General features: G+C 37.2%; 2 protein-coding genes and 2 long non-coding RNA genes across 8 annotated transcripts; 1 reads left to right on the top strand and 3 right to left on the bottom strand.

The window, feature by feature from the left end:
* The first annotated feature begins 724 nt into the window (after nt 1-724).
* Nucleotides 725-4,555, top strand: LOC103702881 (coiled-coil protein). Of its 2 annotated transcripts, none has more exons than XM_039118675.3 (6): nt 725-959; nt 3,144-3,276; nt 3,534-3,671; nt 3,755-3,813; nt 4,144-4,231; nt 4,338-4,555. In XM_039118675.3, exons 1-6 carry the CDS (start codon nt 789-791, stop codon nt 4,427-4,429), a joined length of 681 nt encoding a protein of 226 aa, XP_038974603.3. In that variant the 5' UTR covers nt 725-788; the 3' UTR covers nt 4,430-4,555. The 2 variants fall into 2 exon arrangements, with proteins under 2 accessions (XP_038974603.3, XP_088579718.2); XM_088723592.2 differs by having other exon boundaries at nt 729-959; nt 1,581-3,276.
* A 1,946-nt stretch (nt 4,556-6,501) lies between these two features.
* On the bottom strand, nt 6,502-6,933 carry LOC148703204 (uncharacterized). The gene is made up of 2 exons (XR_015987999.2): nt 6,794-6,933; nt 6,502-6,687 (listed from the first exon to the last, which is right to left on the bottom strand). It is a non-coding gene; the product is annotated as an uncharacterized LOC148703204 (long non-coding RNA).
* A 192-nt stretch (nt 6,934-7,125) lies between these two features.
* Nucleotides 7,126-16,405, bottom strand: ALE2 (Protein kinase superfamily protein). Of its 4 annotated transcripts, none has more exons than XM_088723591.2 (8): nt 15,879-16,405; nt 12,707-12,817; nt 12,544-12,633; nt 12,033-12,404; nt 11,689-11,955; nt 9,967-10,356; nt 9,411-9,651; nt 7,126-8,779 (listed from the first exon to the last, which is right to left on the bottom strand). In XM_088723591.2, exons 1-8 carry the CDS (start codon nt 15,934-15,936, stop codon nt 8,776-8,778), a joined length of 1,533 nt encoding a protein of 510 aa, XP_088579717.2. In that variant the 5' UTR covers nt 15,937-16,405; the 3' UTR covers nt 7,126-8,775. The 4 variants fall into 4 exon arrangements, with proteins under 4 accessions (XP_088579717.2, XP_008783735.4, XP_008783734.4 ...); XM_008785513.6 differs by having other exon boundaries at nt 7,126-8,054; XM_008785512.6 differs by having other exon boundaries at nt 7,126-8,054; nt 9,967-10,368; nt 15,879-16,390.
* Nucleotides 16,406-23,756: 7,351 nt separating this feature from the next.
* LOC113462451 (uncharacterized) lies at nt 23,757-26,127 on the bottom strand. Its single transcript, XR_015987996.2, has 3 exons — nt 25,275-26,127; nt 25,059-25,181; nt 23,757-24,064 (listed from the first exon to the last, which is right to left on the bottom strand). It is a non-coding gene; the product is annotated as an uncharacterized LOC113462451 (long non-coding RNA).
* Nucleotides 26,128-26,179: the final 52 nt, after the last annotated feature.

The raw sequence follows: 26,179 nt of genomic DNA, 5'->3' as shown, positions 1-26,179 counted from the left end.
CTGCTCCACGACGCCCTGTAACGGCCATGTCAGTGGCCACACCATCGTGCCCCACGATAACGAACCCCCCTGAGAGACCCCCCAGCCAGGTATATATGCGGCTGGGGGGAGAAAGGGGGAGGTGAGCAATATCTCCCAGAGCACTCTCTTACTTACGATTATCACCACTCCTCCTCCTCCAATCTCCTCTGACTTGACCGTCGGAGGGCCATCACCACCCTGGTGGTGGTGCAAGGCTTGTTTGCAGGTTTCTTGGCGGAAGGTGGAGCGCAACCAACACCAACCAAGACAACTCAGACGGAACCCCGTTCACACCGTAGTGCCAATCGTTCACGGTTTGGACCACCAGCAACAGTATCGTATTAGCTGATACCAGTAAGAAAATATAAAATATATAAATAAATTTATCTCATTTTATTAATTTATGTTTTTAGGATAAGTAGTGATTTAATATGATATCAGAATAGAGGTCCTGAGTTCGAACTATGTTGGGCTCATCTATTAAAAGAAAGTCCGGCCTACATATGAGGAGAAGTATAAAAAAATATAAAATATATAAATAAAATTATTTTATTAAATTTTTAGAATAAATGGTGATTTCAAAAATACTTTGAAATATGACGGTTTATTTTGGCCAACGCGATACGACCGATACACGTTACAGCAGTTCCGCTGGCCGATACCGATACACAGTTACGCATAACATCTCATCCGTCTGGAGAAGTAAAGACCCCAAAAAGCAAAGCGGAGCTCTGTGTTTTGGGTCCGGGTTTTGGCCTTGGCAGTCGATGGAGAACTGCGAGCAAAGCTCCCCGCGAGCGAGAGAGGAGGAGGAAGACGAAGCGAAGAGAGGCGGCGGAGAAGGAGGAGGAGAAGAAGATGAGAAAATTATTCAATTTCTGGACTCGATGGACAGCTATCTCACGCTAATGGACTCCTTGTCCTCTACCCTTCGCCAGGTAATAAGCCCATCTCCATGCTAGTTTTGTTGATTTGTTTTGATCGTTGGGTTTTTCTTCTTTCCCTATTTCGACTCATTAATTGGATGATGTGTTGGATTCTGGAAATCGAATTGGTTTGTATTGGATGCGAGCTTCCTCTTTGGAAATTGGGTAAAGAAAAGAAGGATTTTGAGGGAAAGAAGAGGGAGAAGCCCTGAGGCGAGAAATCGACGGAAAAATTGTAAATTGGCAGAAACGGAGCCGATTTCGAAATGTGGTTTGGAATAATTCAACAGGCAAACTGAGAATTCCAAATCCGTTTTTTTTTTTGAAAATTAAATTAAATGTGCTATCCCTTCTCAATTCTCATCATTCTCTTGCTGAAATTGTCTTAAAAAATTATGTCTCGGATGGATCAACCTATGTCAGTGATTTACATGAATTTGGATATAAAAAATTATTGGAATTTTTTCTTAAAGAATATGTATTCGAAATTTACAATATCAATGTTCTCAAAATACTCCAAGCGAAACGAATTCCGAACCTAAACCAAAAGAATGGGCAGAAAAGCTGACTGCGGGGTAGATTTTGTTTTCTCGTTTAATTGGAGGCTGTTAATCCATTCTCTTGATTTCACAGGGTGCCAGTACACTTCTTCCGAAGCTCCTACCCAACTGTATGTCTTTCTGATTTGCCCCCAAAAGAAGTAAAATATGAAGGAAAAGTACCTTTGTCCGTGCAATGGAATGATGTCTTTTGGTTTGCACCAAATCAAACACAAATTATAGATTTCTTTTTCAAAAGCAATATTGGCTGCATTTTGTGGCCTTGTGTATTTTTCCTGTATTATGAGTGCTTTAGAGGCAACCTTGGTGCCATGGAGTGACAGTTTTAATCTAGGTTTTATCATGTGCTTGTGTGCATGCAAGGCAGGACTAAGTCACAAATCTTGCAGTTTATCCCCATGCTATTCATGTATTGGTATGGTAGGAGATGTGTTGTGTGCTCCTCATTTCTACTAATTGTTCACTGAGCTGGATGATAGCCCCATGTCAATAGGTTGCACAGTATGAGGTCAATACAATGTGGTGCAGTCAAGATTTGAAACCTTGGGTAGTACTAAGAGTTTTTTAGACTTCGTAAGAATGTGGGAGGGCTTGTGACAAGCATAAAGTATTCTAAAAGGTGCTATTGAGCATCTTAAATACCTTATACATGGTGTACATCCAATAGATAAGTAGTACTACTTGGCATAATACCAAGACTCTATAGGCAAATTGGAGGTCTATATTGAAGGCAAGAGACAATGAACTGTAACCATACCAAAACATGCAAACAATACTAGTCGCCTTTGTACTTGTTGAACCTTTTAGTTTCTCTCTTGCAAAAGGGGGTGGGGTGCCCAGGACTTGAGGGCTTGGCTTAAGGACTAGTGTAAAGTGATATGCAAGATGCACAAGGAACTTTGCACAGGTATGACAGGGGCTTTGACATAAGGGAAGTTGCTAAGTCCTTGCATCCGGTTTTAGAAGAAGCAAGCACAACACATAGATGATAGTCTCTACTCAATTCAAAAGCTAGTTTGATAAGGCCCTGTTTGGATTGTTGAACACACTATCCCTGGATAAACAGTATGTTGGGCTTGGCGTAGAAGGAAGTGCAGATGGAACGAACTAGATTGTGATGATTGGGGGATTCATCGGACACAATCCTGAAAAGATCAGGATTTCCTAGATCACCTTTTAGATGGAGTGTTATCTTAATCTTTCTGGTATTGCATGCTCCGAAGGGGTTCAGATGTCAGCACTTCTTTCTCCCGTGTGTGTATCCCCTTCTGATCCTGATGTCGCTTTATCCAATGAATAATGTCTGCAACCATCCAAGCAGGCCCTAAAGAATTCCATTCTTCTATGTAGTACAGGCATTTAAAAGAAAGCCATCATTCCCAAATTTATAGTTCTATCAACGAAATTTTTTGTCTTTTCTCTTTTTTTAGGTCAACATTGCTTCCAGGATGTCTTAAATATCAAATGTCTAGTCAATATTCAATGACAAAGTTATTCCTGAATTATCAGCACCCGAACTATTATCGCTCTCGACGACATGAATTTGAGCTTGTAAATCTTAACTTTTTTGGCATTTGTAGTTGTTGCATGTTCCTTCTTCTCACCATCAAAAAAGTTGAAAATCTCTTCTTGACAGGGATGGCTAGAACTGGCCAGCGCTCGTCATTCTATGGGTTCGTCACGCATCTCAAGTGCACTATTAAGCCATAAAGTACAGTCTGCTGCTACTACAATGCAAGTAGCTGAATCAAATGACAAATCAGTAACAGGTATCTCATGAACATATGCTGATGAAATATAATAGTTTTGGGATGAGCTATTTCAGATAACCCTGATACATCATGTATCAAGTTGGCATCAACTTGATCCGTATTATACTGAACAGACTTCGGCTGTCATTTTATATCACTTGTCTTAAAAATGCTTTATTAATTAATGATAATCCTTACTTATCTTAAGAAATGAAGCAGGCTATTGTTTACATGCTTTGAATCTATGAATTTAAAAAGATCCTTTTATGCTTCAGAGTTGCAAACACATTTTACTCTATCAAAATGGGCATATCTGAGAGAGGGTAAATATTCTGGGGAGGCAGAAGCTGGTGGCTTTCAAAATAAATCTAGTGGTTCACAGCTAAGGCATCGAGGCCCTAACAATTTCGCTGGTAAGACAATTTCTATTTCTTTTTTATCGTTATCCTTTCACCAATGCATTATATGTCAAGTTAATATTTCTTTCATGATTTAGAGGGGTGTAAAGAATCCTATTCAACAATCAATGGATCTCCAATTGCTAGTGATGGCAATGTAAGTTTTTTTTTGTCTTTCCTCTTGTAGATGTTTGACTCGTGTAAGAAGAAATCAAAATAGAATTCCACTGAAGCAGGATTATTTTGAAGAAAATTGTAGAACTTAAATTACTTATGGATGTTTTAAATCTAGTGTTGATCCCAGTAATACAATTCCCAGTTATCATCATTACTGGGTGAGCTGTTATATAATCACCCACAATTAATGTAGCACTTTTCTGGAAAATGTTTTAATTGTATATCAATCTGAGACAGTTTCTAGAACTGTTAAAGATTATTTCTTTTCCCTTATATTTTTGTTGTAATTTAGTATGCTATGGTACCATAGATTCAGCGGGAGAGGTCTAAATCATTGTCGGTATTTGGGACTTTGGTTCCTCCAAAGCTTCGGGCTGCCCAAGTTTCATTTGAGACAGGTTAACTTTTTTCTCTATCATATCTTATACGAGATCCAGTTTAGATTTCAGTTGTTATGCGCGTTTACCCATTTAAGATCACTTGGAATCTTTTCTTTTCCTGCAGCTCTTGATAGCATTGTCGAACTAGCAAATATGCGGTCCATGGTGCTATCTTCTCTCTCTCAGTTACAACAAGAAATGGAAAGCTCAAGTTAATGTTTGCTTGTTTCCAGGGCTTGGTCTTGTATCCATTTTCTGCTGTAACCACTATTAATTGTATTTTCATCTCTACAATTGAACAAACAGACACTCTTAAGTTGAAATGCACAGGCTTAATATGCAGACATGTTTTCATTTTTTTTTCTCTTTTTAGTTAAATACTTGGTTTGTTGCTATTCTGTTTGCAAGTTTCAAGGATGGGCATTTCTTGGTAATTAAGATCTAAACTTGGTGTCATATATTTTTTTCCCCAGTAAAATCACTGGTGGGAGTATCTGTTTCAGAAATCTTTTAAAAAATCAACAGTACAAGCTGCTAAGAGACTGAACCGGTCATCAAACAATCCACCAGAGGTGTTTGCTCTTTTTTCTCCCAACTATCTTTCATTCCTTACATCTACTTCATTTGAGCAGGGATCCCCTAAACCATCTCCCATCTATGTGCTATAGTGTATACCCTCCCAAGAAGAGGTTCTGTACTTCGTGATATATAACTTCGTTGTCGATAATACTACTGTTTTTTGGGCATCTGTGAGCACATGGTATTCATATTTGTGGTAGAGCACTTACTAATATATCCACATCGGTTATGATCTGCTATTATTATGAATTGCTGAATAAAACATCCATTCAGTTTCTTTAAATCAGCATGAATTTTTATATAAATGATCGTCATTTACAAAAATAAGAAGGATCAAGTTTGAGCAGGTCAAAGACATCAGGATGAGAAGTGCGCATTCTGTCTCTGATGAATAGAAAGCTTCAAACATGGTATTGCTCCTCATCATCCAATGATCGCTCACTATCCATTGAACTAGATGTTGGTACTGCACTGCAAAATCCAAATATAGAATGACAACAATGTGGGATGCTATTTGATGTAGCCAATGCTCAATCAGTTTATCTTGTTAAAGGATACTCCCATACTAGCTTAGGAGCTCCTGGCAGTAGATGGTGCATATGATTACAGTGATCAAGTTGGCAAATATGCTTGCACAATTATTTTACATTGATAAAATGAAGTTACAAATTACAAAGAAACTTCACCTGACAAAAGGAATAGGTGGCTCAGAAATCTGCCTCTTATAACATGATGATCTACTAGTGGTGCATATGGTTCAGCTCAAAACCGAGACTCCTGAACGATTCTAGAATTTTGGGATAAGAACTAAACCAATCAGTTGGAACTGGTTGCTCTCAATTAATTCTTGGGTCACGCAAAAGTTATATAAAAAAGAAAAATTTTTGTATCAAGGAAGGAGTTTGGATGCTCTCTTATTTGTATATGAACAGAAGAGGTCCTACGCAATTCACAAAGCCATCCATGTATCCTCGAAGAGTACTGCTTCATAAACACCCCAACATATACTCGTGTTCAGTGCCAAGTTTATCTTTAATACCCGGCCTGGCAAAAACGGAGTCTGGCCTGTACGAGCCGGATTACACACAGCATTTTCCCTAGCAGAATGACCAGTGATTGGACGAGGTGGGATATGTACTTTCTATCCTGTGTAATCACTAAACAAGAAAGCTAACAAATAGTCCATTGAACAATTTCAGACAATATCATACAAGAATACCAGTTTCAACCTCTCCCGATACGAAATAGAACGGAACGGAGGGGATGGAACTACCGATCCTGAAAATGACGAGGGCTTGAGAAAAAAATGCGATGCTTGAGTCATCAAAAATAGTTGGTGATGAAGAAAAACATAAATAGCTTGCATGTATAGGAATTGATAACCGAAGTCTTTTATTCGTCCGTATTCGCTTTCTGCTGGCATGTGCTTTAATTTATGAAGTCTATGCCAAGGCTTGGAAGATGATACTTACCCCATAATGGATCCTGGCACTGATAATGGAAAAAAATAAAGATTATTATAATGGGTTATTTAGCATCATAGTTATCCGTTATAATGTAAATAAACACTGATAATCTTGTTTGCTGTTTGTCCTGCAAAGATTGAGCAATAACTTTGTTTTTCGTTTTTTCTTCTTTCTTTTTGTTTACAAAAAAAAATGCTGAGGTTTTACACCTTCCATAGGCACGACCACAAAAGGCTTCCTCTGATACTTATCCCAGCTGTTGGCATGGAAATTTATTGTTTGATCTGGAAAGTGACAAAGCGTGTTACAACTGTGGAATGTAATACTCTTGAAGAAAAGAGGGACTCGATCTCTGCAGAACTAGGCCAAGGTTTAGTCTTTGCGATGACCCTGCTCACCATCATGGTGTTTGCATGAGCTCAGGAGGTGCTGGGAGATCAACCAAATAACGAGGTTAGACTTAATCAGATTCTCAGAGTTTGCAGCAAGACCTTCACCATGCAAGCTGGCCCAGGGGTTTACAGGAAAAGTTTACCTGTGCACCAATAGCTCGCACTGCTTGGTCAACATGGCTTGCAAGAAACCAGCGTTCAGATGCAGCCTGTGTGTAGACCACAACTTTTCCTGCAGCAGAAACAGTCTCATGGACGTGTCAACTTATGCATCTGAATCAATATGTTTACAGCCACCATGGAGCTCGAGGAGTTGGCTACCGATGCGCTGAATGTGTTAAAAGGTTTACAGAAGAAGCCCAAACAGGAAGCTACACTGGCTTACAAGAGGCACTTCAAGAGAGATACTGCAAAACAGCTGTTCAGAACCATAGTGCTATTTTGCTGTCAGATTCACAAGGACTCAGAGAGCAAGTTGCTCAAAAGGTAAAGAACTTGTAATCATTTTAGCACTAAATTGCAACATAATACCCAGGCTTGTATGGTACTTAAAAGCAGAAATTACATCTTCAACTCATGAAAAATGGATCAATATACCTAAAAGTACAAGCCATAGGCCAGCGATGCTCGGAAAGCTGCCTCTAATGAACTGTACATTTGAAGAACCAAACAAAAAAGAAAGAAAGAAAAAGACAAAGGAAAGAGAATTTCCTTTGACAAACTCAACTAAGATAGCCATCCATGCCAGAATGTTTTGAAAAATTCCCATGATCGCTCATGCTCCCTCTCAATCTATAAAAGGCTTGGCTCTGCCTCTTGGTTCTCAAGGGGCCTGATCTATTGTGCCCGACCAAAGATTCCAACTTACCAATCAAAGTAGATGCCGAATGTGGCCTCTGCATTTCTTCCACTGGACCTGAAGCATACTCCATTGTTATAAACGATGAGGCATACCCGTAAGCTAAACGTGGTGTAGCCCCATTCCACCAACTGCTCTCGTGGTCAAAGTCTCCACAGTCTGTACCCAATGAATCTCTCTGGCTGAAAGAATCATCACAAGTTTCATCCATGTCATTGTATATTAGCTTCAGTGCCTGTACAACCTCCCCCATGAATGGCCTTTGTGATGCCTCCGCGTGAACACACATGGAGGCTATTGCTGCTACTTTTGCCATATTGTCGAAGTCATATTTTCCATTCAAGGATGGATCCATCAGTTGCCCTAACCCTTCTCTACTAGTAAGCAGAGGGCGTGCCCAAGTTACTAGGTTCTTTGGGCCCTGAGATTGAGACATGTATACAGGCTTCCTACCTGATAAGAGTTCCAGCAAAACGACCCCATAACTGTAGACATCACTCTTGACGAGTAGATGCCCCGTCATCGCATATTCAGGAGCAACATACCTGCAATTCCCCAGTTATATTTCTTTCGAAGATAAAAAGATTTCAAAAAGTTCCTATTGGATCATGCTATACAAGGAAAGCATGCAATAACATTATTACTTTTTAACTGTTAAATAATTGACCAAGGCTGTTTAGCTAAGAAGAGGAGACAGAATCAGCCAATCCAGAGAGAGCATAAATGTTTGATATCATGTAACCTAAAAAGGATACAAGATACTGCACATCTACTTTTCAAAACAATTATGTGTGCGCGCGTATAGATGATGGAGATTCTCTAACGAATTGACCAATATCTCTACCAGTAAATTTTTAGTGCAAGATGGGATGCACCAGCAATGCTACCCTTAGCATGCCTGCCACTGAGCAGGCCCCTTTAATGGCCAGTCAAAGGAAAATAGATAAAGAGATGCACAGCATATGCAAAAAAAGACAAAAAGATAGATTGAGATGAAATTATAGGAACCATCGTGAAGTACGACCTAAAGAGTTGAGCCTGACTGATGGATGAGGTTCATAGTTTCTGGAAATGCAAATCATAGGTCAGGTTAAAAAGGAAAAAAGGCATTCAGATAATTAGAACCAGCAAAACCTGATGTAGCCAAGGGAGATGCATTTGGAGTAATCACTACCAGTCCATGTCAGATGATATGGTGGATGCTTCAAGACAGGAACAGGTTAAGGATTTGAGCAAATGCTCAAAGCATCAAACTGAAAGTCACTCTTACCTATAAACAGATAGGTAAAAAGAGATTAAGCAGGAATAGAGTGCAATGAGATAGAAATACAAGTTCAAAAATTTTGATCATATAAGCCTACCAGGTATCCTGAAAGTAAGTGTGACATGGAATGTGGCTGTTTTAGGGTAAATGTTTGTGGTAAAAGTTGTATAATGTTGACAACAGAAAGCAGGTGACATGTTAAATTCTTGACTGAACGTAGTACATTCTTTTGATAATTTAATCCCAATTAGGCCATAAAAAAGTCTAGCAAATCAGTAAACATAAAATTGTTGGCTCAGACTTTCAGTGACCTCAAAACCACGAGAAAATAAATAAGAAAATAGACACTCTAAAATAGCAGCTGCCATACCTAGATGATACTGATGGATCTTGCATTCAGCATTTCATTTAGTTTACTCAAATGCGGAAGAGATCTAGCAATAGGTGCAGCTAGCAACAAGGTAAGCAATAGGATGCAAAACCAACTTAAATACTTGCCGCAGGATTCATCATTCAATAGACAGTATTGTAGTCATGATAGGAATAGCCCACAGAAAAACAACTATATCACAGGATGTTACAGGCAATTCTTTTGTCAAAGCAAACTATGGTAATAGAAGAGGAATAAGAATATTACCCGAATGTTCCCATGACCTGAGTAGAAATATGATGGATTCCTTCTGATGCTACCCTTGCCAGACCAAAATCTGAAACCTTGGGGGTGAAATCATCTTCCAGTAGAACATTACTGGCTTTAAAATCACGGTGTATGACACGAGGATTGGAGTCCTCATGTAGGTATGCCAGTCCTCTTGCTGCACCAAGGGCAATTTTCATCCGAGTATCCCAGTCAAGAGGCCCTTTCATTTTATCAGCACCTGAAACACTAGAACATTGGTAACTGGATGACGCCATAAAAGACCAAAAAATAGTAAGTTTCTAAGAACAGCATGCTGATGAAAAATTCAAGCCATAGCTGTGGTTATTCATTTAGTAGAAATACTAGAGGCCCGAGAAGAAGTCAACTTAAGATATTAAATCCTCAGGTCAATACGATAACTATCAGACATGATTTATCAAGAAGGCACTCTGCATTAGGCAAACAAACAATACAACAGAAGCTGTTGGATACTGGAAGAATGCCATGATTGTGCAACACTCCATGTATAAAACCAGCAATTTTATAGCCATACCATGCAGATGAGACTCCACACTTCCGTTTCGAACCAGCTCATAAACCAGGCATCGCTTGTGCCCTTCAATGCATATACCGATCAGTTTGACAAGGTTACGGTGATGCAGCTGGCTGAGCATCTCAACTTCTGCGATGAACTCACGATCTCCATTTTGGTCCTCCCTTGTAAGCAATTTAACAGCAACCTCACTTCCATCCTCCATGATACCATGGTAAACACGTCCAAATCCACCTTCACCAAGAACTTTTTTTGAGCTGAACTTATCTGTGGCCTTTTCGAGCTCAGCCACAGAAAATGTTTTCACTGAAGGTGGGCGAGTAGCAAGGGTGGAAACAAAGGATACTGACATTGAGCTGGCCATGCTACTTGAGCTGATGGACCTGACACCTAACATATAGCCTGAAAATCATAACATATACATCACAGGGAACACAATTTCATATACATATATATTTTAAATGAGGTTCATAGTCCATTACAATTTTAACAGCTGCTTAAGCTCTTATTTAATTATTTGATAACACTAGCAATTCCACATGCATATGCATGCTGGCTATACAGAGTAGTAAAATATTAAACAATAGATGCATGCAAACCATTAAAACAAAATTGATAACTTCAGATTTTATAAAAGAATAGATTTTAATTTATATCATTGCTTGATGCCAGGAAAAGGGAATGGCTATAAAATTTTAATCTGACATGCAAATAAAACATCTATAATATCAAAGATGATGCAAACATCTTTGGCATCTGTCCTTGCAAATAGCAAAACAATCATCAAGAATGACTGTTTTTTTCTCATAGGAAGATTTTTTTTAGAGAAGAATTCATAGCAAGTGTTATCACATAAATAAATCAAGAATAAAGTAACTCATTATTTCGAAAAAATTTACTGCAAAACTACATTAGACCTCAGTAAGTTATCTCAGGAATGAATAGCTGCCCAAACCTAACTAGTGGGTTAACCTATACAAAAGTTTTCTCTATTTTTTGTCAACCAGATTATTCAATGATAGGGATTCTTTTTGTTAGCCTGTGGTCACTGCACTGATCATGTTTCTATTTTGTTAACAAAGACGAAATTTGATTCCGTATGCATTTTAAATAGTTTGTACATATAGCTTCTTTTACATCAACTTTGATCTAAACAATATAAGAACAGATGGAAGCAAGAATTCAATGAATACTAATTTGAAATGTCAAGGGATAAGTTGATCTTAACTAAATTGAAGGGTCAACATGAAATAATAACATAAATTTATTGGCACTTTTATGCATAGTATAGATTTAGATTGGTTTATTTCAAATTTAAGAATAGCAAAAGTATTAGCTGGCTCAGTTATTTATGCATGCATCACATACAATGCCTAGTAGGAAATATATAGCGGATACATTCATGGTTTTAAATTACTTTATAAAGTATATCAGTTGTAGGTCTAAAATGATGGTTTTATAAATTTACAAGGAAATCAAACCATAGGCCTTCAATATTCAAGTTGGACACATATTAAAACAGCTAAGCCAATATCACATGGCCATATGCAAGACCCAGCCGATGGAAAATGAAAGAATGGAGTATCCATGACCCCATTCAAAGGTTTGAGCTGAAGAAGAATTAGACAAAGCTAACTCTTGTTTGAAGGTCACATCTCTAGTTAATTCAACAAAACTCCAAAATACAATACCAATAAGCTCAATATCACTTAAATTCAATACCAGTTTTTCTTGTAGTTACGTGAGGAATTGCAGGTCCAACATCAGCAGGAGGTCTTACAAGTTTCTTCCATTTCCAGATAATGCAGACTAACCCAAAGCATATGAAAACAAGTATGAATGATGATAATGAAATTAGAGCAATGGTTTTTGGGTTCATCTTCTGCATCTTGCCAGGGTGCACATCTGCCGTGAAAGGATATTGTTGACTTCCAAATCCACTCGGGCCCACGAATCCCTCCGACATGGATGGTGGAGAAGAAGGAAGTCCTATGAGATGTTTGCATGCAGTCAAACAAATAGATACATGAAACTGATGAATATAAGAAAAAGCAACATGATATTACCAGGATAATGAACATATATCACATCATAATCACCAAAAATAGACGTGTTTATCTGCACTTTTTTCTGCCAAAATCTGTCATAAGTCAGTAATGCAGTCATCCTATCAAACTTCTCTCCTAGAGGCACCAAGTCAATAGTAACTCTTGTCATTTCTGGGTCCCGAATACTGGCACCAGCACCCATTATTCGCACTTGACTTTGTTTCAGAAAGGTACTTGCTGCAACCTCAACTTCTAGATCCTCAATCCTTGAAAATAATTGATATGGTGCTACCCCAAGGTCAATCTTGACTTGCATAGGGTATACACATCCACAGGGTGAACCAATTGGGGTTGATGTGAATGGCTCAGAACAGAAGAATTCATCACAACCTGTCAAACGTTTCAAAACATAAATAACTGCAAATTGGTTGCAACAATATTACATAAGCACACACTCATTCCTGATACGGTAGGTGAGAAACTGCTGAGAAGCATGAAAAACTAGGTAAATGGCCTAATGATTTCAAACCTTGGTTTTGTGGTGGTGCAACTGAGGTTGGCGGAACAGCATGAGGTATCTTCTGGTGATGTTTCGGCACAGGATGATTTGCGGGAGATCCTAAAAACAGATGATATAATGATATTCCAAGACGTTTATCAATAACAGGTGAAAATATGGAAACTTCAATTACCATGATATTCAGGAGAATAGGCTGGCGCAGTTATAGGACCCAAAGGCATCATATTCCTGATCATGGGTGAGCCCAGTGGGCTCAATGCCTGAGTTGTTGGCGTCGGCCTTGCTGCACATAATATCCTGGTAGCCTTAGAAATGACTATAAATAATAGACAGTTATGCATGGATTCATGCTCATGTATAAACATTAAGACAAAAGGAACTTACGTATTGGCATTACTACTACTAGTTGTAAAGAAGGTAGGGAAAGACCTTCCCCACATAATCTTCTTCATATCAAAGACATCATGACTAATAAAACATAGGGCAAGACCTGATTTGCCCCTAATCAGGCATAATTAAACAAGCACAACACAGAATCTCCATGAAGATAAAATGTTAAATCAACTTAACCCAAAGAAAATACAATGAAATCAGGTTACTTTCATCATTTGGGCTTCTTTTTAATGGTTACCAATATACTTCCTTTCATCTTTCTTGTCTGGACCTGGATTACCATGGATGATGATATTCGCCTGAGCAAGGAAGATGCTAAGAGACCCTGGGAAGGAGGGTCTCAAATTGGTGCTTGAGATTAAGAAAAGTGAAGGGAAAGACACACCATAACATATATAGATGTTGCAAAAAACATCTGAAAAAGCATATACTGGCCGTGAATGTATCTCATGAGACAAACAATTGGGATAACAAGTATTCGCTAAGCTTGCAAAGGGTTGATGACTAAAATTAACTTTTAAATCCATCTAATAAAATTATGCAGGGTGCTGATGGCATACATTGATTAGTAGCCAGAAAGGAACAACAAAAATGCTGCCTGATGTCTGCTCTCATCTCAAGGGCAAAGGGAGAAAGTGGATGACAAGCAACCACTAAATGACAAATATTGGATAAGTTTTAGAAATCTTGAATGGTTCAGCTTAACCTTTATACAAGTATCAGACATGCCTCTGTAAATGCACATACTGGAAATTTTCGTGGGCGAGAGAAATCTCTTAGGCAGTGCCACTTTATCCTTTCTGATTGTAAGGTATCACCACAATATTATGGCTCAAAACATTACAACAAAAATCTAATGCAGAAATGCAACCTAAAGATTTATCACTTCATCTTGTAATTTTTTGGATGATAAACTGTCATGAGAATATTGTCAACACCTTGTTGTGTCCTTTATAAGTAATGCTAGGACTCTGCAATATATGATTTCTATATACGTCCCTAGAATATGAGGAACAACATAGCCAAAGACGTGGCCTGATTCATCAAGAGTGGACAAATATACATCTGTTTCATTTGTGAGTAGCAATAAGCAAAGGAGAAAAAAGTAACATCCTTCTCTTCTCGATTCTCCTTGATAATTTTTACACCTCTTGCATCACCTTCACTTTCTTTTTTCTCCATCCTTCCCTTCATTGCTGGTTTCAGTTAAGAACTACCTCATCACTTCCCGGGAGGACGAGATCCACCTGCACTATATTTATCCAAGTCTATATATTTGAGGATGCATTATCCAAGAATTGGAACTAGGATCTCTAGTTGCTAAGCAGAGGGGTGCGACCACTGGGCAAGCCCCAGTTCATAACCCACCCTCTTCCATCTTGAAGGTCAGTCTTACACCTTCCTTGATGGCCCACACTTTCAATATTCATTTTGATGGTTTTTAGAATCCATGGATCACTACACCTTGTAAGTCTTATTGAACGTACATGATATGCCCCCTGTAAGAAGATGATGAGCTAATAAAGGATGGAGGACACATTGGAACAAACATATTTCTAATAGCCAGTAGCTTGTGCATATTTGTGAATATTAAGAATTCCAGGCTTGAAACGACCATCATGGACAATATTCAGAAGAGAAGCAGCTGCAATCCATGTTTTAGTACTCCATAGGCATATAAGCAGATTAACTAATGGATATTTTATCAAAGATGGAAAGAAAGACACTCTGTAAGTTTGCTCAAGGTTTCGTATGTGCTTTTTAATCAATAAAATTGCTGTAACAGTGTCAACAGTATACTCTGTATCTTGGTTGTCATAGTTTATAGTAGCAACATTCCTCTTCACTCTAAATTGCCAGGTTCTCCTACTCAACGAACATAAACAATGAAACTCCATATCCGCTTCACATTCAAGACCGATTCATGACGAACTTCAGATATGTTGACAGAGAAAGATGGTAAACAAGAAATGTTGTTAGTATATGTACGATGCACCCATCATATTTCAGTCATTTGCAAGCTGAGTCCTTCAGATCTAATAAATTTACAAAGCTTTTAATACTGCACATATACCACTCTAGGAAGCTATAGGTGAATGTGATGGCTTGAAATCCACAGATTAGATGTACAGAGGATTGAAAACAACAACAAAACAAACAAACGAGTGCAAGCACGTGAATGTACTGCATAACACTATTTTGCATCATGAGTTTCTTTGTTCTATTGTGTAATACCTTTTTGAATCAGTGCATGCAAGCACCAAACAAGCCCAAAAATATATACAATCTTATAGCCGTATAGCATGGTCTAAAACCTTCTTTCACTAGACCAACTTTTACAGCAACCACATCTATGTTATCTTTATCTTACACCAATGGCCAATATTCTGACAAAAGAAGGGTGCTTTCATTTGATACTGTGTTTGGCATGCAACTTCGTTCGAAACAGTACAGAACTATACTATAATAAATTATTTAGAAGTTAATTTAGAATAATGGATACTATATAAAGAGTGAGCACCATCTAGTTACCTTCCCCAACTACAACCATTTATTTAGTAGCACAAAAAATTAACTCACAAACTTATCTCCACCCAGTTTTTCACTCCGAGCATCAAAGATTCCATGATGAACTAGCAACCCCAGAAACAACAAGATAGTTATGGCCCTGACCGTTACTGTCGGAACCAGACACACTCCAATGGTCATAGAAACAATTTCAAAATGCAATTTTGAAGCGCCTACCACAATTAACACGAAATGAAGAAATTTAAGCAGGCATTAGATCACATTACGCCCTTTCTTCCTTGTTCTCCTAGTCAAAAACCAAAATGCGAACAAGATGGCTAACATTGTGCGCAATTAACCGTCCAAAATCGAAAAATTCATCCAAAAAACACAAATTTGGCGCAAATTTTGAGGAGGGAAAAGAGGGCCGGCGAAGATAGTACCAGAAGTGGGAGCAACCAAGCGGAGGAGAGAGAGCAGGACGATCAGAAGAAAAGACATCTCCGCTCCGCCCCTCGGAAAAGACCATCACCAGAACCGGGTCCCAAGCTCGACGAAGGGCAGGCCGGGAAGCCGATCCCCCTCAGCTCGCTGCCCCAATGCCTGCATGCCGCTACCGCCCCCGAAGAAGGGAGAGGAGCGCACCGGCGGGCCCCAGTCACGAAACCCTAGCTCGAGCTGGATCTCCACCCAGATCCACGGCAAGAGAGAGAGAGAGAGAGAGATCTAACAACGACTCCTCACAAACTGGCGGCGATGAGAAGAAAGGGAGAACAGAAAGCTTTTAAAGTTCCAATAATAAGCGTAAATCTAAGCAATAGACTAAAGAAATTCTCAAAAAGAAAAAAAAAATCTCTGCTCGATCCTTCACTCTCTCTCTATCTCTTCCCCATTTTTTGGTCAGTTTTTTACCTATTTTTATTTCTTTTCTGATTGTTTTTTTGATTTGAGGCTTAAAAGGGGAGTTAATGCTTAAGCGGTGGAGTAATTAATACTTAAGAGGTGTCACACGTTTCCGAGTTCCACTTCTTGCGTTCTTTTCCTCCGGGTGTACGGTTTGGCTTTGTGGGATGGTCTTTGACGCGTCTGCTATATTATTTTTCTCAATAGAGTTGCGTTGTATTAGTTTACTGGTAAAATGGCTAAAGAGAACTACCATTTAATAATAACGTGCGGTATATTTTCAAAACGTGATGCATCAGTTAAATGTTAGGGATCGAATGCCCTCCGCTTGAATATGCTCGATAAAAATGCTATTTGGTCCAGCTGGTACTGAGATGGCGCTGAGGTAATGTATTCATACGTAGGGTACTGAGGTGGCGCTGAGGTAATATATTCATACGTAGGGTGACCCACGAGTCAGAAAGGATATGAGCAAAATTTCTACCCGCATCAAACATTTTCTGGTGGAAGAGGGGGCCAGTAGAACCTGCCATGCAAGTGAGGTTTCCTCTTCCCCTTCTTTTTTTTAAGTAAAAAAAAAAACTACCATCTAGTAAGTAGTTCTCTTTTTCACGAATCCTATTTGTTCCTGAGGATTTTTCTTTTTACGTTTATCATAAAGCTAGCTAGATTGGTAACTTTAGAGATCAATATTCATCAGCTACGATCAAAATTTATTATATCATATTGAACCGGATGGTATAAAATATATCATATCATACCAATTCGGCATTCTTATATGGTACGGAAGACGTACCGATATTTAGTACGTTGAACTGGTGTATCAATACATTAACAAAATGGCATCGATACAGAGTCCGATGCTAAAATGGTATATTTTGGTTACGGCAGAATTGGTAAAAAATAAAAATAATTTTAGTCTTTTAAAAAAGATATATGTATAGATATATGTATAGAGAGACCAACAGTGGTACAGATTAGATGGCAATATGTATTACTTTTACAGGTATTTTTTTCTAAAAATATGTTATTATCAAATTTCTATAAATGCATTTATTCTATATTAGTTTAACAAACTTGATTAAAAAAAGTTGAAGTATTTTGGAAGGGCTAAAATAGTCACCAATATTATTACCGGCTGAGCTAGGTGAGCTTGTGCTGTGGGTCCTTAAGTGGGTCTAAGAATAAGACAGTTGGGGACGGTGGCGCGTATTAGGATTAGATTGATATCCCAATTAGATGGTTGGAAATGAGAACAGAACGGTAATCCCGAGGTTGTGGAGATCCAGAGGACGATGTCATGCACGAGGCCGTATTTATGAAAGCTGCCTGAAGACTAATTTGACTTGGGGCGAAGGAAAGCAAGAGGGAGAGTGATGGAAGTGGGAGGGACGCTTCCTGTGCTTTCGTTTCCTTGTGGGTGTCGAACTGCGTGAGCTTAAAGAAAGGGAAAGGACGAGGACGTGGGGCCCACTAGCGACGTCCCGTCGAGGTTTCCTCTCGCGGCGACCGACCATGGAGGGGCCCCGCCACCCCGGATCCAGGCCTGCCGACCTTTTTCAATCCTATCTTCTTTTTCCAACCCTAGTTCTTGAATCTTCAGGATGTCTTTTTTTATTTTTTTCTTGGATTCAACTTACTTGCTTAAGAAACGAGCCAGAGTATTATTGAATTATTAAATTAGAAATACTGATATATAAATAATTTATATATTATTAAATTTTTATTATATTTAAATAATATTATAACTATGATTATTTATTATAAATTAATATGTTGGCCTATGTTATGCTTAATGTATCTTCCAAGACTCCAAGTTCAAGAAAAAGATAAACATGAAGATCTAACAAGAAGTAGATTAACTAGAATATAATGTAATCTAATTATGATGTTAAAATATAATCAAAATTATTAATTCTAAATTCTATAAATGAAAGTTTCAAATAGTTTTAAATTCTTATTAGACATGAGGTAAATGGTTTAAGTTATTTCTACTCCTCTTTATTTTGGAAAAAAATTGCTCTATACTATAAGGTGGGGTCTTTTGTTTCTAGGTTAAGTAGGATAAATAAATTTGGAAAGCAAAAAGTTGTGCACTAACTTTTTAGAAATATTTATTTTACCTTTCTGAAAAGTGACTAATCCAAATGTTTGAATAAGCATTTGGGTGAACAATAATAGAATAACTAGATTAAATGAGTTTTGCTCCCCCTTATTCTACTTCCAAACATATCTTAAACTAGTCATTTGTGAATAGCTCAATCACGATTTGATTATTCGATGAGCATAAGTGGAGTTAGGCTTGGCTTGCCTCTTGTTTGGCTCCTTTCCACTTTTACTGACAGATATATGGTATTCAGGATTAATTAAAAATCCTGAGTACTATAAGAGCTGAGATGTTTGGATGGATAGGTCCCAAAGTATATAGGCACTACAAGAGTCCTTAACTTATCAGTAAGAAAGATTGGTAGATTCTAATGCCATGTTAAGATTCTATCTAAAGATGGATAGATCCGAGAGTATATAAGTACTATAAGTATTCTTAACCTATCTGATATGGACCAATTATTCATCAATAGTCAATGTGTTTGATAACAACAAAGATTAAATATCTTGCTAATGAGTACATGGAGTAACAATCCCTAGGTTCCGGAGTGTAGCATTCCTTCCCATCCATTGTGGTTAACTAGCTAGTTTAGTACCTAATTATGTTTCATTTTGTAAATTTGTTGGAACATTTTTTTTCACAAAACATGAATTTCTTTAATTCTTGGTTGTTTGTTGTTCAGGGAATTATTCAGACAACATTTTGCATGAGAGCAAGGGTGAGAAACTATATTTCACCCTTCTAGGAGTGTGCATGTATTGTAACAACAACATGTAACTCATAAACTATTGCCTAGGTTGCTATCTGTGGAAAAAATTGTTTCGAGCCTCTCACTGCATGCACACAAAGAGTTTCTTAGATTCAATAATGTTGATTTGGTAGTTTAGTAATCAACCATCCCCATGTATCATATGAAATCCTGAAAACTGCATCAATTACCTTATGTCATGTAGCAGAACCTTTCATGTACATGAAACAGGAGCTCTCGAGTATTACTCTTCTATAAATAATAAATAAGATTTAGTGTTATAGAAGTTCATGGACGTCCATATGCTAAAAGTAACCGAGGGTGGTAATTTAGAGCCAACCAAATTGCAGCTGGGTTTGGATTTGCTAATTATTAAATTCTCTCCAAAATTAAGAAAGCATATGGCCTGGATTTTAAGCAAGGTGTTCTTGGGTCATTCAGATCTCAGACAAAGAGCACCAAAGGAAGCATGCATGGACTCTAGAAGTCCTGAAATGAAAGGGGAGGGGAAATATGGAATAAAGAATGCAACTAAAGCCTTAAAGATGGTGTAGAAAGAGTTTCCACCCCAAAACTGGCAATTACCAAACTGTAGATTAGATTACTGTAGAGGAAATGGATTGTCCAATCTGTAGATTAGATTGCAGTAAAGGAAATAGATTGTCCAATCTGTAGATTAGAAGAAGCGGAGGAAATGGATTGTCCAATCTGCAGATTAGAAGAAGAAGAAGAAGAAGAAGAAGAAAGAAGAAGAAAGAAGAAGAAGAAGAAGAAAGAAGAAAGAAGAAGAAGAAGAAGAAAGAAGAAAAAGAGGAAGAAGAAGAAGAAAGAAGAAAGAAGAAAGAAGAAGAGTAAGAAGAAGAAGAAGAAAGAAGAAAGAAGAAGAAGAGGAAGAAAGAAGAAAGAAGAAGAAGTTGAAGAAGAAATGGTCGAACTCCGACTATGCTGCAAATGAACCAGGCTGTTTAAAGAAGAAGAAGAAGAGGAAGAAAGAAAAAAGAAGAAGAACAAGGAGGAAGAACGAAGAAAGAAGGAGGAGGAAGAAAGAAGAAAGAAGAAGAAGATGAAGAAGAAATGGTCGAACTCCGACTATGCTGCAAATGAACCAGGTTGTTTATGAATATTTCCAGCATTGCTCAATGGGGACTTATTTCAGATTGTTCAATTTGGAGAATGGTCCAAGCTTCAGGCCTCGTAGGCTTGGCTCATAAACAAGCGTACCCTCGTTTCACTGGACTTGCAAAATGAAGCAAAAGCTTGCAGTTAGCCTGATAACAGGCTGACTGATGCTTGTCAACTAAGAAATGAATGCACTTGAACATCTGCAGATAAACTTGGCTCGAGCTAGAATTCCTTTTCCATTAACAAGCATCCCATCCTTCAGCTCTTCAAGGTCATAAGACCATGCAATTTTGTTACATAAACAATTTTTCCCATTTATATAAATACAAATATAGATACACTACAGCTCATAAACTGAGAAATCTAACGATTGGGAACAGTCATCATTCGTATATTTAACCGCATCTTTATGTGCATCTGCTGTCAGCCTGTCACTGTTCTTATTTACACCTGCATGCATGGCAGGTGGCCAAGACTCAAAAGATGGACTTAGAGGAAAGGGACATGGGAGAATCTAGGGAATGCAAAGAGAACTTATAAAATAACTGTAGAACTCATTTGGCCAGTGGAAACAATTTTCTGCACCGTAATATTTTTTTAAAAAAATTAATACTAAAAAAAATAAATTTTTTATATTTAGTTAACTATAGAAAAAATAGCATAAGAAACACACTTTGCAAAATTACTTATATTTCTTTGAGCATCTACTTTCATGAAAAAATTGTATAAAATACCCGTTATAGGATTAATAAAGTTGTGTAAAATATCTATAAAACATCCATGCATAACTTTTAATAGCAACTTTTAAATATTTTTAATATTTAAAAATAGGTATTAACATATTCATTGGGTTGAATTTTTAGAGTTCTAACAATTTTTAATAGTTAGACAACTTTTTTATATTGCTATAATTTTTAATAGTTATCAATATATTTTTATATTAAAATTACTACAACTTCTTTATATTATAGTAATTTTTAGGATATTTTACATGTATATTCCCTTAAATATATAAAATTGCATAAATACCCTCGCAAAATTACTATTTACATATATATCTTTTTTTCCTTTTTTGCATATGTACCAGTGCTATTTAACGTTGTTAAAAAATAACGGCTTAAAATTAAAATGATTGAAATACCCTTGTGGGTAGATACGCAAAAATAGGTTATAAGGGTGTACATGCAAATAACAACTTTACGAGAGTATATTCATGGAATTTTTCATATTTAGAAAGGTATATATTCAAAAGATCTATTAAAAAAATAAAACTCTGCTGAAATTTACCAAGTCTTTTATGATTCAATTGGATCGACAAATTAAAAAAAGATCGAGTCACATTGTCAATTTTCTTTTCTAAAATCTTAACTCGATCAAATTAGAATATTAGGTGATCGTTTTGGTAATGCTATTCTCCATTTAATTTTGATATAATTATCATTATTGAATCTATGACATCTACATATTCTTCATTATTTTTAAAAGATTAAAATATATCAAATTTAAATTAATTATAGATGCTTAGATTGGTAAAATATTTTTTTAGTGATTTGTAAATATTGAGTTGTTGTTTATTTTTGAGGCAAAAATTTCATAAAAGCAAAATAATTTATTCTTAAGAGTTGATATTAACATGATTTAATCTTTTTTTATTATCTTTTTATCAATAAATTATTTTTACTAAATTTTGATCATTTTTATTAAAAAAATTTAAGTGTATATCCATCTAAATATGCATAATTGCCTGAATACCTTTGCAAAGTTACTATTTGCATGTATATCCATATAAAATTTTCTTTTTGCATGTCTGCCCATAAGAGTATCTTAGTCATTTTAATTTTAAATTATTTTTTTAACGCATTAGATGGTATAGGTACATATATAAAAAAATACAAAAAGGTATATATGCAAAATAAATATTTTATGAAGGTATACATGTTTATACAATTTTACATATTTTGTAAGGTATGCATGCAAAAAAAAATCTAATTTTTAATAGTATAGTTTTATAGTTAAGATCAACCATTAAAAATAACTATTAAGAAGATTATGATGGTTTAAAGATAATTTTGGTAAAAGAATTACCATAGTTCACTACAAGAAAATGGGGTTTTACCGACCCTTTTTTGCCGACGCTTTCTCTTAGCGTCGGCAAAAACTTTTGCCACTCTGATATCGCCGACGCTTTTGCGACGCTTCTATTTGCGTCGCGGGAACTTTAGCCGACGCTTATAAGCGTCGGTAAAGATTATAAAAAGCGTCGGGAAAGATGAATTTTCTTGTAGTTTCTAGCTTTTAGGATAATGGCTTTTTCACGATCGGTATGAATTTTTTTTCATGAAATATAAAATATTTATTTTTATAAAAATTATCTTTTATCTCTCTTTTATAAAAATATAACACCATTTTTTTTTTCTTCCCTTCTCATGAATCAAACTGAGTCCACAAGGATTTTGATCGTGTATCTCAAAGTTCTTTAACTTGCGTTCTCTTTCTTCCCGTCTAAAAATTCTGACGGGGCCAGAATTGGAAGAGCAAAGTCTGACCCACCATTCAATCACTTCAGATGGGAAAGGAGCCGCCATCGATTATTGTCTGCTTGCAATATTTTTTTTATTATTTTGTTATATTTTATCTGAGTAAACAAGAATTATATATGGAATCAGTTTGGATTACAATCATTGAACCTGAAACGCCGTGCGGAAAAGCAAAAAAAAAAAAAGAAGAAATCTTTGACCCCGACCTTGTTGTTGGACAACGTATCAGTACAAGATCCTCCGAGCAAAACAGACGGCTCTGGCACACCCAGAATCCAGTCATATGCTGTCGGGAATCGAAAGGTCAACGCCATTCCTTTTCTCCACAGGCATCATCCCTCGACAACGCCATTCTCTGGAATCCCTCCCCAAAATCTCTCTCCGCCTTTTCCCCCACTTTGAGCTCTCTTCTGTCTTTTTCCTCGACCCAAATCCACTGTTCCTTCGGATTCTTTGGAGTTCGTTTAGATCTGTCCTCCTCCTTGGGAAGCCTCCAAAGGTGCCATCTTTTAGGGTTTTCCCGATCCCCAGACCTCCCAAAGCTGGCGAATTCCCAGACTAAATGGAAGGTGATGAGCATCCACATCCCTGATCCCCTTGAGTTGATTTTTGCTTTCTTTCTGTTTAAAGATCATTATTTCAAACTAGTATAATTGAGTACTTAATCCTTTCTACATGATTCTAACTCAACTCTCTCACTGCAGTTACAGACGAAATGGGACTTCCATATGCTTATACCTATCACCCTCGCTATAATTTGTTCTTTGAAGGACAGAAATATCTAATAATCACAGATATATATTTTTTTTTTTGCGACAAAACAAAATAGATATTAAAAAAATGCAAAAGACAATTGATTAGCAAACTATGGCATCTCATAATGCAGTTGCTTTATTCCATCTTGCAAAATAATCTTCGAAATAGCACATAGGAAAGCTGCAGAATGCACCATAACATAGAATACCCTCCAATCCCCATAGACAAGGATGCAGCAAAGAAAATAACAGCAGTAGAGAGAGGTGACAAGTAGAGTCATAGTCCCTTCTAATTACTCTACATTCTAATGAGCAAATCCTAGAAACAAAGAGGGAGGAGAAAGAGAGGGCTTGAACACTTCCATTGCTTCCTTCAAGACTTCTTGTCTCCTATTCCGAGGGTGTTCTTCACGCTGTCCATTGCACCTTGTGCCATGTTCATCACCTGCTCCCCGGTCTGTAGACAAAATAAGAACACCAAAATTGGATCTACCATGATGGAAATATATGTTCAATTGTTCATTTTAAAATTACCAAGTCATGACTTTTTGTTTTTCTTCTTTTTTTTTGAGCGAAGTTTGAACATGTGATAGAAAAAAATGCAGCAGCATCATAGATACTCTCTGTTTAGATATTATCAGTGTATATATACTTCAAACAGAAGTTGGTTGTGATTGCAGAATTAGACCTCTCGAGTTCAACCTGAATTGGAGAGTATCGAGCTCGTGTCAATTGCACTGCTGTGCACCACTAGAGTGAAAGAAAAGAAACTTTTCTCTTATATATATATATTTCAAATTTTTAATTCTTCTTCATACAGATAACAGAAAGAAAATCAATATTTTCTTTTCTCCACATCCAACCAAACATAAGAGTAATTTCCTTTCCTCCTTCCTTGTACATCCAACAAAATGCTATGCCTCATCAGACAACACTATATTCCTTGCCCCAGTTTCTGACCGATGTGACAACGAATGGAGCTGAGAGTCATGGAAGAACATTGCTTAATATCCAAATCTATTCCACTATTAAAACTCCGAAGTCATGCAAGAGATTCCCGAATTCACCTGTTGCAGTAAGTGCATTACAGATGCCAAATTTTAATAACAGCAAGCATGACCAAGGAAAATAACTCATGATAAAGACAAGATATATTTCGATCACAACAGCCTGTGTTTGAAATAATATATTTTATCGATTATGGAGGAATCAAATGATTCAAGTGAAATTTTTTGCAATGTATCTATAAGACAGATGCATGCTGTGAGTTGTTTCATATCATAAATAAATATGGACCCTCAAAAAATTAGTTGAGCAGATGGACTCACATCTCTTACAACCTGTATTACAATTTACTTAACCTTACATTCCGATAACTGATAACAATGGCGACAATAATAAACAAACAAACAAACAAACAAATAACATATTGGAGGTATTTATCTAGTGACCTGTTGGAGCATGCCTCCGGCATGTTCCTTGCTTTGCTGAGCGGATTGTGCAGCCCGTGATGCCTTGGACCTGGCAGCATCGGCGGCGCTCTGCGCCGAATCCATCATCTGATCGGCCTTGGCCTGTGCAAGAAAACAGCAATACTGACGGTCAGATCTTACAAGAGTGCAACCCATGCATACGCCCTGCGGCACATGGAGGAGGAGAACGCCCACCTGGCCCTCTCCGCGAGCTTGCCCGGACTTGAACATCTGCTGCGAAGCCATCTTCTTCTTCTTCTTCTTTTCCAAAGAATAACTACAGACAGAAAATGGGACCTTCAGTTGCTTCTGCTGCTACTTTCTCTTGCACACAAAACAAACTGCTCTCTTCTTCTTGCATCTCTTCCTCCAATTAGGTTGTTGTTCGTTATATAAAGGCCAGAGTTCCATTACTTGAATGACACTTGGCATTGATGTTGTTCAGACGTGACATGTGTCGGATTGAGAGAGCTAGGAACGGGTCATCAGGCTTCTGATGTGTTGTGAACCAAGTCAGCTGCTACATGAGAGGCTGCAGACCTTGCTGCTCTGTCTCAGGTTGCATGGCAGTTGTATTATAGGCCTGGATTGAAATCCTAAGCGTAGAAAAAGAAGAAAGTATGATTTCAAACTCAGCAATTGCCTGATTTTTACTTGTTTGCTATTCAGTATTTACATGTGTTTAACCTCTTCAACCATGTGCCATCAAATATCTATTTCATCCACCCACATGTATGAACATTTATCAGCATAAGAGCATATCAATCACGACTTAGTAAGGCTCTCGAATTCGATAGATGGTCTGATATCACAATAGGGCACTCACAAATGGGTTCCATGTTTACATCTTGGTCTGGTTTACAAAAAATTTGTGAGAGATTATTATTTGACAGGTTGCCTACTCAGCATGCATACAAATCTTCCTCCCTGGAAATTAGTTCTGAGAATAACTGTGTAGCGATAAGAAAAGAATAATCCACTTTCATTACTGATTTCTTAGTAGACTTTCATTACTTTAATTAATTAGAAAACTTTATTTAAAAAGCCACGCTGCGCATCTTGTTGTTGAAGTAATTTGGAAACAAAACCTGTTAGTAATA

The sequence above is a fragment of the Phoenix dactylifera genome, chromosome 6 (genome assembly GCF_051530095.1).
Source record: "Phoenix dactylifera cultivar Ajwa chromosome 6, Ajwa_hap1_PhDact_Kaust_v1.1, whole genome shotgun sequence".
Taxonomy (NCBI): domain Eukaryota; kingdom Viridiplantae; phylum Streptophyta; class Magnoliopsida; order Arecales; family Arecaceae; genus Phoenix; species Phoenix dactylifera.
This window is presented reverse-complemented; position numbering and strand designations above follow the sequence as displayed.